The sequence below is a fragment of the Eleginops maclovinus genome, chromosome 22 (genome assembly GCF_036324505.1).
Source record: "Eleginops maclovinus isolate JMC-PN-2008 ecotype Puerto Natales chromosome 22, JC_Emac_rtc_rv5, whole genome shotgun sequence".
Lineage (NCBI taxonomy): Eukaryota > Metazoa > Chordata > Actinopteri > Perciformes > Eleginopidae > Eleginops > Eleginops maclovinus.
Genome location: NC_086370.1, coordinates 5,711,170 through 5,723,306, shown reverse-complemented (window position 1 = coordinate 5,723,306; position 12,137 = coordinate 5,711,170). Strand labels below are relative to the sequence as shown.

General features: G+C 39.6%; 1 protein-coding gene across 2 annotated transcripts; it reads right to left on the bottom strand.

Moving 5' to 3' along the window:
• Positions 1 to 479: 479 nt before the first annotated feature.
• On the bottom strand, positions 480 to 8,894 carry LOC134858340 (cationic amino acid transporter 2-like). Of its 2 annotated transcripts, XM_063874174.1 has the most exons (12): positions 8,728 to 8,894; positions 7,667 to 8,037; positions 6,533 to 6,688; positions 6,298 to 6,463; positions 5,037 to 5,173; positions 4,577 to 4,799; positions 3,726 to 3,862; positions 2,438 to 2,540; positions 2,176 to 2,300; positions 1,931 to 2,097; positions 1,088 to 1,196; positions 480 to 948 (listed from the first exon to the last, which is right to left on the bottom strand). In XM_063874174.1, exons 1-12 carry the CDS (start codon positions 8,736 to 8,738, stop codon positions 839 to 841), a joined length of 1,815 nt encoding a protein of 604 aa, XP_063730244.1. In that variant the 5' UTR covers positions 8,739 to 8,894; the 3' UTR covers positions 480 to 838. The 2 variants fall into 2 exon arrangements, with proteins under 2 accessions (XP_063730244.1, XP_063730245.1); XM_063874175.1 differs by lacking the exons at positions 4,577 to 4,799; positions 5,037 to 5,173.
• Positions 8,895 to 12,137: the final 3,243 nt, after the last annotated feature.

The following is a 12,137-nucleotide window of genomic DNA, read 5'->3' as shown; positions in this document are numbered from 1 at the left end:
TTTTCCCAGACCATCACTGAACTACCAACAGGTCATGCTGAAAACATTTTCAGGTATCATAATGTTTGCAACAGCGTCTACAGACTCAGGAGAGAGAACTGTTCTGTGGCCAACATCCAAACAAACATTGTCGCCTCTTCTGTCTAGCTGTTGTTGATTCATTGGCACTAACAGAATGAATTTGAATCACAATCAGTTATAATTTCCTAGCTAGACAGGTTGATATCCCAGAAGTTTAATTGACGCTGTCTTACTGTGATGATTGTGTGTTTGCTTAATTTTTGGGAGTAGTGTATTTTCCCCTGTGTATCTTACTTCTCACATGGGTGTTATGCGACTAACTCAATGCAAGTGTGCTGTATATGAAATGCAGGGTGGAGTTTGAAGACGTTTGTACGAGTGGTCGTTAAGAAAGCTGAAAGCAGCAGGTTTTACGAGCACTGCAAACTTTTGAAAGAAAAGACACTTTTCTTATCCACTTAATTACAATGTATTTATTTTTTCCACATTTATTAACATTAATTCTTAAAGATGTATAACAGATCCACATTTCATTTTTATAAACAACAATATCCAAGATTACCTAGTCTTGAATGACTGATGAGCCATAATATGACAACAAATTAAAACAGGCTATAATAACAGTTACATACTTTTAACAAAGCAATTAATCGCATAAAACAGATACATTAATGGAAGGTCAATCCCATCCTGGCTGAAACCTGATTAAAATCCTTAAAATGATTTCAAGGTAATTCCTTGATGAGTTTGACCACACTCTTTGGAATGTATTACATGTCAGTCGAGAGTGACACATCGCACAATTCAGTACAGGACATCAAGCAGCGAAGCTGTTTACAGGGACATTATCGGGTTGGGTGCGAGCCTGGTGAAGTCTTTGTTTTTGGACACTATGGCGAACCCCATAACCAAAATAGATGATGAGCCCTGAGGAAAGAGTTGTAAAGGCTTGTTAATGTTTATTCAAGGACACCTGTGTCTATTAAGATCTGTCGACCATCTCCAAATGATGCACAGAATAAAAACATTAAACATCGAGCTGGTTATGAAACCAGGAAGTCCTTACCTATTACCATCCAGACTGCATAGCTGATCCACGTTTCCCCTCCCAACTGAACCATCAAGTAGGTATTGATGAGGACACTTAAAACTGGAACAACAGGTAAACCGGGAACCTATAAAAATATAACAACTTATGACTGGTTTGCTCAAGCAATAGTTTGAAATTCTGTTGTGACAGGAGTTAGCTTTTTGCAGCTAAAGATTGCGGCAGATAGCACGAAGAAAAGAGTTGTGATGTAAAAGTCTTGTTTGCTTATGAATGGTCCTAATGGAGTGGAATGGCTGCGTTTTACAACTTACCGCTATTATAAAATCACGCAACAAGAATGCACAGGGCAAAGTATCTGGATGTGCTTTAGAATAATTACACACGGAACATTTTAGACTCCTTAGCACTGTGGTTGTCTTTTCCAAATTACTTTTGAATTTTCCTTCTCATCTTTTCCTAACCCATGATTTCTTTTTTTATTTTTTTAACAGAGGCTAAGGTTAAAGTGGTTAGGTAAAGACATAGGACCTGATTTCTTTGACTTTCCAACCGCAGCCTAGAAACAAGGGAGGAAACAACTTTGTATGCAACAATACTCTTAATACCTCGGTCTCAAAAGATGTTTTCAAGGGAGTTATTGATGCAGACAATCACTGGTCATTTAGTTAGGGTTTAAATTGGGTGGCCTTTTTTGTTTTGTTTGTATCAAGTCTTTGCCATTAACTTTGTGTGCCCTGCAACAAACCGTCAGTAAGGCCCACCAACTGACCCAGCTAACCGGACATCCTCATTGAAACACTAAAGAGACAAATGTTCAAGATGCATGAAATCTAGCCCACCACCACCCCTGCAGTTTACCATGAAAGTAGCTTTAGCAGTGCTCTGTGGCTGTCTCCAGATGATTGCAACAGCGAGGACCAGTATCAGCACAAGGAGAGAAACGATCAGCACGCTCCACAGCTCTCTGTTCCGGAGGGAATAAGCAGCCTCGGACAACAGCAGGCTTAAAACGACCACCAGGAACACTAAAGAGGAATATGAGCAGGCAGAAAATACTTTTATATTGTGTTCAGCGCCCAAATTTCAAATAGGAGATTACTTACAAATGATGATGGTGATCATGTTGACATTCTTAGAGGTGCGGCGGGTGGGTCGAGATGGAGGAATTAACAGCCCCATTACAGTAAATGGTTCCCGTCTACGGACGAAACCAGGGTCTTCCTTGTACCTGGTATAAAGATAAGCAATAAGCGTATGCTATAGTATATGTTATTTTTGGTCTGAAAAAGATTTAAATAAAGAGTTTTGCTTTTCCTCTGAACAAATTACATCTACATTTAGTTATTCCAAGCGTACAGTACATACCTTAATATGAGAATACACACTGCAACAAGAGTGTAGGCAAAGATGGTCCCAATTGAGCTCAAGTCGACCAGTGCCTTTAGGTCAAATAACAGGACCATGAAAGCTGTGAAGAAAACCAACTATACATTACTGAGTCTTAGGGAATAGATGACATTAAGGCCTTGGTAAAAACTCTAACATTTTTTTCTTTCAGTGTCAAAGACTCATATCAAGCAAGAATATGTTCAGTACCAATGTTTCTACAGGAGTGTCTAAGTAGAATTGTCAGCCAACCCTAACCCGTATCTTCAAATCTGTTTTGTGTTTTTGCAGAAAGTTGGATCCTTGGTCTGATTCTGTCTGCCTTTTTTAAAAGCTTACCCTAAAACTGAAGTAGGTACCATAACCCATTGCCACCGGTCATGCTGTAGAAATGCTGCACTGAAATGTTGGATGAAATGGGGAACTTTTCACAGACCTATAGATATGGACACACTGTCTGTTATTTCAGGTCGGCCAAATAGATATCTAACTTATTCTGCCAGTGAAATATTACATAATGTCCTTGCAAATGTACTACTACAGTGGACTGAAGATAAGGGCCTCTCACCTAAAGGCTGTTGCAAAGATATATTGAGTTGGTTCCCCTTGGATAACTTACAAAAGTTCAACATGCCAAATCTGACCAGTTCTAACAAATCTGGCAGCTTTACTAGGATTTTCTTGGGGCTGATTTGTCAGCTAATAGTGTTCTTACAAATGAACAAAAGTAATAACTCATTAAAAAGCTTCCCCTCGGCGCCGGCCGTGGCGCAACTGGCTGGGGCACCTGCACCGTACGACGGCAACCCGGGTTCGATTCCCGACCCGTGGTCCTTTCCGGATCTCTCTCCCACTTTCCTGTCACTCTCCACTGTCCTATCCGATTAAAGGCAAAAAGCCCCGAAAAAATATATCTTTAAACATTTTTTAAAAAAGCTTCCCCTTGGGCAAACACATTTTAAAATCATCTCCCTTCATTGCTATAATGAGTATATTATTTATACATCTATATGTTTCATATTGTCATTTAAAACACAGTTGTGTTTTGCTCTCGTCTCAGCTATGGTTTTTCCTCCCAATATCCAATTCCTAATTAAATTCAAAGTTCTTGGGTTTAAACAAAAAAGAAACTTAAACTCCAGAACTTTTCAATATAAAAAATGTCAAAAACTTCTATATACAGTGCATGCTATTTCAAGCCACAGGGTTATTAATCTCATTTTTATCCCTTTTGCATGTAGTTCTAGGTATAATTGTAATTTCTTACCAGCCACTGCTCCTGAAGTCAGTGTGGCAAAGACCGGACTCTGCCTGGAGCTCATGTAGTGAAGAGGCTTGAAGAGCAGGCCGTCTCTCGCCATGGCAAAGAGCACCCGTGGCATTGGAAACATCACTCCCAGAAGACTGAAAAAAACAAAAACACACCACCAACAATTCAGTGGAATGAATTACACAAATATAAATCATTAATTCAATTTAATTCGATCTACCCTCAGGATTTGATTCATTCGTGCACATGTGTATAAACAATTGGATCCCTAAAAAGAATCATTTTATTTCTATTTTGCCTCTGCAACAAAACACAATACATTTTCCTTTGGACGGTCTCCCACCATTAGGTTTCAGTTTTTACCCTCTAATGAAAACAGTTTCTGACAGCCATGCTCTTACTGGAGCGGTGTTGCAGGCCACTGGTTACATATCTCGAAACTTTTGTAAAATAAAAATTCTTATGTTTACAGAAAAAACAACAGAAAAAAACCCACAACCATGATGATGAGAAAAGGTCACTCGATTGATGTGACCTTCCTGGATGGGATTGACATGATGTAGTATTGTGTGTGAACATCTAGATTACTGCTCGCATTAAAAGGGGTAATAATATTATATAGTTATTATTTTCACATGCAAGAAGCTAGTTTTCATCTCAATAATGGCAAAGTCCATTTAGGTTTAGTTTTAAAACAAATAAAAGTCAACTGGAGACACTCAACTAGCAACTGGAACTGGGCCTTTTACAACATAACGCGAGAAAAATGTACATGAAGTTTTTGACTTCCTACTTAAATCTGAAAGGTTGACTTTACCCACCCCTTGTGTAAGACTCCAGATTAGTACCTTGTTGACAGTGCGCAGAGAGATCCCACAGCCACAACATACTTTGCGGGCTCCCAGTGGATATATTCAAAGGCCACAGGAAGAGGGCTGAGGCTGTCGAGCAGATAGTAGGGCATCATGAGAGTCAGAGCAGCTGACACGCCAAAGTAGGCAATGAAGCAGATGAGCAGGGACGCCACGATCGCAAGAGGTATAGCTTTCTGCGGGTTCTGCACCTCCTCCCCTGAAAGAGCATGTCGATTAGCAATTAGCTATTGCAACATATCTTGGGCAATACCACTACAGACGTCTCATATTTAGTGATATATTTGAAATGTTGTGGTATAAATAAATGTTTACATGTGAAAATGGTAAAGTCGTTTTTTTAAACAAAGTGCTTATTCATGCCAAGACATCATTCTTCTCTTGTTATCAATTCAACCAAAAGGAGCTTTACTCATACTTATCTATTCAACATTACCTGTTGTGGCAATGCAGTCAAATCCAACAAAAGCATAGAAACAGGTTGCTGCTCCTGCAAGTGTGCCATCAAAGCCAAAAGGGAAGAAGCCACCAACCCCATAGTCAACCGTTTCATTTTGTGTTGGGTCAAGTTTCCTGTACAAAGAAAACTAACAGCTTTAAAAGTTTGCTTTCAGTTAGGAGTGTAAAGTATCCTCAGGCAGCAGCTAAAGCACCTCTGCTTTGGTTTTGACACTGGTGGAAAATGTTTGTGACCCTCACACAGATCATTCATAAATCCTTTCCTGCCCTCAAAGCATTGACAAATTACACATGGCAATCTTTCCAGATTCAGCTCTGGTTGCTATGGTTAATTAAGAGAAGCCACAGCTCTCTTTGGTTGTCGAATAAGTCGTTTCAAGTACTACAATGTGTAGCTCGCAGTTAGTTTCAGAATACCGTCAAGCATCTCTGACTTGGACCTCACACTTATCCCCTGAATAAAAGTTTTGTTCTTGTTCTTTGCTAGTTTGGTTTGCAGTCGATTAAACGGTTTCTCTCTATCACATGGATGTGTAAGCATAGCCACTATCGTCAGTTTGACTATCTTCACAACTTGTTGCCATCGTAAGCTGTTTTCTACCAGCATACTTTGCCAGTCTATTTTTCTCTATGATCTTAATTGTAATAGTCTGACATGACACTTGCGTAATTATGTACAGTATTGACAACACTTAATTGCTGTTATAAAAGATGAAGCCACCAAAGCAGTGTGTAAATGCTCAGGTGTAATCCCACCCTAGCCTCTGGCATGAAGCCCTGACTTGTATGGTTCTTGGCTCCAGCCCAGCACATTGTTGGTTCCAAATCAGAACCAGTTTTCGGGGCATACAGCCAGCGACGAAAATTTGTTCGCAATAGGGCACCTACTCCAAGCCGGCCCTGAAACCGCTTTTGTGGAAAAGGGGTAACACTATGTTTGCCTAACTTCTTTCCCTTCACAAAGAAAACAAATGACCTAAGTTTAAATGAAAGACGCAAGTATCTAAACAAGTAGCATCTGCATGGCTAAATACTGGAGTTCATTTTAAACTTAAAAAAGATCCACCTACACCTGTGAATTTATATTTAAAAACAGAAAAAAAGGACCTGTCTCTAGACCCAAGAAGACCATACTGGTAGGTACGATTCCGTTTTACATGTACTTTAGGTGAGCTGATCCTCGAAAGAACACAACATGATCATTTGAATGCCAAATGGGTAAAAAGGACAAATCTTACTCCATGAGTCGTGTTGCGTTCAGGATAGTCTCCTGACTGATGCGCCAGTTGTTGATGTCTCCATTTACAAAGCCAGAGATGATGATAAAAACCAGAACTACTATGTTAACTGCAGTAAAAATAATGTTCACAACGGCCGATTCCTTCACACCGTAGGCAAGAATACCTGAAAATAAAAAGGAAAAGCTATAAAATGTGACTGAATTCTGCTTTTGCTTATCTTTACAGATATTACCGGCAAGCAGCATAATCAGCGCAGCAGCAAAGAAGTCTGGGTATGTCGCCAAGCCCGGTGAGTCCATTGGTGTATGTTCTTCCAGAGTGTCAGCAATAACGTTGTGTATCAGGTCATCAAAGGTCCCAGTCCAGGCTTTGGCTACACTAGATGTTCCTGGGAAGAATGAAAAACGATACAACCAGTGGTTTGTCAGTGATTTACCACCAGATAAATATGGTCAATAATTCTTCGGGACTGCAATTGTTTAACGGTTTGTTTGTGTGGGATGAATGAGAAACATTCCCATGACAACAACTTGTAAACTTTCTTCAAGATGTTTGCGTTATTCAAGATTAAAACATTTCATCCATTCGCTTAAATACATCCATTATAATTTAGTAAACTTGTTCATGCACTTTCATCAAAGTCTAATCAGAGCTTTTGAAAATGTGGAATTATGAACTGCATGTTGACATGGATGCTTTTTACATATTTACAATAACTCTGATATGGCATGAACACGGCATAAATGGGAACGTTGGCTTGTTCCTGATTGATATTTACTGACCTGTGATGGTAAATATGGAGACTTATGGAAGTAAATTTGTTCAGCAATTGGTATTTGATGTTGAAATAAAATGGCATTTTACTGAAAAATCAAATACCGAATAATTATGCACCAAAAGGATGTATCTGAGTCTTTTGCAACTGAATTTCATTGTTCAAATTTTCTAAAACTCATTTTCAGCTTGGTCACAAATTCAGAATCAAAACTTAAAAAATAAAAATACATACACCATTAAAAGTAACTCAAATTCAGTTGGCCAATTCATTTGCAAAAATACCATCTATAAAATTCAGATTAAACATTCGGGAACCCAAGGAAAAGCAATCGATTCTAGATCAATTCAAACTAACATCCAAGCGAAACTCATAGGCTTCCTTGGTCAAGGCCGGCCGTTGGGGGAATTTAGTCAGTTTAAAACATGGAATCCCGGCTGAAGGGTGGTGATCTGTCAGTATAAATACTCTTCTATATGCCATTGTTAGTTTGTTTTAAGCTTTAGTTATAAACAAAAAAACTGACAGGGCATTTCAGTCAAAGTACGATGCCACAAGATAAACATGCATCTTATTGTGTGTTTAATTTACCTATCACGTATGACAGCAGCAGGTTCCAGCCAGTCACAAATGCCCACACCTCTCCAACGGTCACATAGCTATAAAGGTAAGCCGAGCCCGTCTTGGGGACCCGGGCTCCGAACTCAGCATAACACAACCCCGCAAAGACCGAAGCCACGGCTGCGACCAGGAAGGAGATGATGATGCTGGGGCCGGACACAGTCCTGGCCACCTCTCCAGACAGCACGTACACACCGGCTCCCAGCGTGCTACCAACACCCAGACCCACCAGGTCCAAGGTGGTCAGGCATCGGCAGAAGTTTGACTCCTCGCCTTCTGGCTCCAGAGGCTTCTTACGAGTCAGGCTCCGAAAGAACCGTAACACTTTGGGACCATTAATTCTGGAACAAAAACACAAAAATGAATATTACCAGAGAATATACGAAGAGTTTCGTCTTAAATTCAAAATATGAGCTATTCTTAACTGAACGATAAACAAATTCTGTATGAACATCTTCAGTGTAAAGAAAATGTATAGATAGAAGAATGTTGTGTCTTGTACGTTACTGTAACATAGTTCATTATTGGCAGCTGCAATTGACTGACCATCTATTTTTGAGTAAGGGGTAGGTAAAATAACACCCTTTCTCCCTGTTCCTTTCCATTATGGGCTATACACACTGCTCAAAGTGTATGTAAAAAAAAAAAAACTTTACTGAAAAGAGTTCAGATGGAACAAAATAAAACAAATAAATAAATAACAAGTATGGAGTTAAAGAGTGGAATAAATTATAAAAGGACAATAAAATAACATGTTACAAAATTCAAGACAATGTAAATATATTCAAAGAGCTCAACAGTAAAGATTTCGAAACAATTAAATGTGTCTAAAATGCTATTGTTTACTAAGTTACTTACTAAACAATAGCATTTTTAAAAAACACCACCTGCTGTGTAACCTAGGCAAAACACTTTATTTGAATGAAAAACTCAGTATAAACGATATAAAAGAAAGTCACAGTTTAGGTGGACATTAAGATCCAGAAAGCCTGTAAACTTGACTGAAGCAAAGTGACATGATGAAACCTTACCTGCCAGCCATTTCCAAGCCGGTGTGTTCAGACTGCAGAGGACATTGGGAGAAACAGCGTGTGTCCACTGCTGTTTGATCAGAGCTCCTTCCTCCCTGCAGACTGCCACCTGCACTGCAGCCCGGCACTGGTCCACACCTGAAATCAATTCAGGCAATCAGTGCACTGAGGAGGCCTCCTGAGCCGGGCTGGGAGAGTTTTTCTTTAAATGCTTTCTCTGCTTTGTGAGTTTAGTTTATCAATGTTTGTGGGGGAGCTACGGAAAAAAGGAGCTTTTCTGTTGTTTTTGAGCAGTGACTAACATAGTTTTATCTAAATGTTCTAAATAAATACAAGTATTTCGTAAGTCTCTTGGGTTTGAGATTTCACTTATATGTTGGTGTCACAAGTTGAGCCACAAAGGTAGGGTGACCAAACGTCCTCTTTTGCCCGGACATGTCTCTTTTACGTCCTGTCCGGAGCGTCCGGAGGGGTTTTATAAATTCATGAAAACGCCCGGTTTTCACTGTTGGGACCATTAAGCGTGTATTAAATTGACTGGCGCTTCCCCCCACCCCCCAACAATCGCAAGTGTCCTCTTTTTCGCCACCTCAAATCTGGTCACCCTACACAAAGGGTTTATTTTGACTCGCCTTAACACAATCTTAATTAGATTTTACACATTGTACTTTCACTATTGTTATGTGTCTTTTCAGCACACACAACTTCTAATTCAAATCATGGAGGAGAGACATCCTGTCCTTACAGAATATGTAAGGGAATAAAACAAAACAAGTCCCAACTTCCTTAAATAGTTGGAGAATATAATAAAAGGAAGCAAAATATTTCAACTTATAGGTAAACTTGATTGATTAGCACATCAAAGTCAGTGCTTAAATAATGATGGAAAACATTTCCAGCCTGTAAAATGCACATAATACCACAAGATGGCAGCAGCAGTGTTCTGAATAAACGCAGGGCTGTGTCCTACACCCTTCTCTCCTCTCATATCTCAATCGATGACATAATCCTTCCTGCAATGAAAAGAAGGGGATTCTGTTTGAAATCAAAGAAGATAGGGAAAGCAATATGTCTCTGTATGCTAACGAGTAAGAGGGTGGTGGCCAATTATCATTTTTGGCCTTGTCCATTTCAATAATGATTATGTGTTCTTTTAAAATGTAATAAAGTAAATCCTACACTTTCCCTCATTGACTCTGATATGTTATGACATCTTTTGGATTTATGGCTCTGCTTCTTGTCCTGTCCAATTCATTATTTAGCATGCTGAATTAGCATGCTCATTTGACAAAAACAAAATACCAAACACATTTCCACTCTCTACTGTACCCACCTCCCACATCAGTGTGTGTGTGTTAGTAGTTGTAGTAATGCTGAATGTGTGGAAGGCACAATGCCAGCAGTGTGTGTGTGGCTGTAAAGTTGTTCTCTACACTATCTTTCTGCTCTAATGAAGTGGTAATTGTTAGCAGCGTATCAAAGCAATTTTTTAACCTGCTCTTGGCAGAGGGGTGGCAAATCGATGCTGTGTGTCATTGTTCTCACCGCTGTACAACATCACACCTATGTGTGTGTGTGTGTGTGTGTGTGTGTGTGTGTGTGTGTGTGTGTGTGTGTGTGTGTGTGTGTGTGTGTGTGTGTGTCTGCATCTGAGCAGTGCAAGCTTGACACATCAGAAGTTAAGGCTGGTCTCCATGGAAACCCCCTAGCCTGGAACAATTTCCCGTTTGGCAAACGTTTGCCTGGATGGGGTGGTCCTCAGTGAGGAGGCTGCTACTGTATGCAAATGACGAGAATGCTTACTGTACATATCAGCCGGAGGAAACAGACCTTTCCTTGAAGATTAAACAGGCAGCTTCAATAATTTCTAAAGGGTTTACAGAATGCAGTCTGATTTTTCCATATGTACTAAGACACTGATTATTAATTGATCATTACTAGGAAGCACTCATAGAAATTGGTATATAAAGCATCATACCAAGTCGACACCGTTAGGCATAAATGTTACCACAATACTTTGAGGCACAAATGAATGTGATGGAAACTTCTGGAGCCAATGGAGACGAAACTCAAGAGAGACACAGGGAGAGCTGGAACTTGATGGCAAACAATGAAGGTTTATTATGAAGTTAACGGCCGGAGAATTGACAAGACATGTGCTACAGCCACGAGTTGACACAGCGTTTGCCCGACCAATTCTGAAGAACTCTACTGCAGTCTGAGGTTTTAACCAGCCTATAATCAACATTCCTCATTAATGAGACTAAACAAAAATGGACCCTAAATCTAACTAAAGCTGTCGTTCATGGAACCTACGTTCCAGATAAGAAGGGCTTCTAGACGTCGTTAAACAATGAAATCTCAGGTCAGCTTGTGCTCGTTCAGAAACTGGCATCAACAAAGCGCCCAAGCTGCCCCTTCTTTTTTTTTTTTTGTCAATGTATTTTTATTGAGGTTTTAAACATAGACATAAACAAGCCCTTGAGACAACACATAGGAAATTGAGACAGAAATAACAGCAAATTATCAAATAGAGATACAAACAATCACACAACACACAAACACACAACAACAACAACAAAAAAATATATACAAATAATTAAAAAAACATCCACAGTGATTACCCAATTACTTCACATCTCAGTCAGAGTGACCCCGTCAGCTGTTCTACATAAGAAATAGATGGACGCCATGCTACATCAAATTTCCCCATTGAGCCATTCAGTGTGTATCTCAGTTTTTCAATCTTAAGAAAAAACCTAACATCACAGATCCATCTACCAAATGAAGGCGGGCGGTCACTTTTCCAGTGTAAAAGAATGAGCCGCCTCGCCAGGAGGGAGGAGTAGGCCATACCATTCAATTGTGGCTTTCGTAGCGGAAGATCCTCCATTGGTACACCAACAATTCCAATAAAAGGACAAGGATGAATAGTGCAACCTGAAATTGCTGAATATATCTCGAATATTGAGGACCAAAATGCTGTTAAACTAGAGCATGACCAGAATGTATGATAAAGTGTGGCAGGTGCTTGCTTACACCTATCAAACATAGGACTTACCCCTGAAAAGATTCTGGATAGTTTAACCTTGGACATATGAAGCCTATGTACCATTTTAAACTGAATAAGGCTATGTCTCGCACAAATGGAGGAAGAGTGAATTCTTTAAATTGTGCTATCCCATTGATCCTCAGATATATTTGTATTCATATCCATTTCCCAGTTTTCTTTTATGATGGAAAGGGAAGAACCTTCTATTTCAAATATATATGTGTGTAGCCTTGATATCGTCCCCCTCACCTCAGACGGGGTTTCAAGGATCTAATCAAGCAGTGATTTTGGTGGTAGTGAAGGAAATTGAGTAAAGTAATTCCGTACAAAATGCCTGACTTGTAAGTATCTGAAAAAA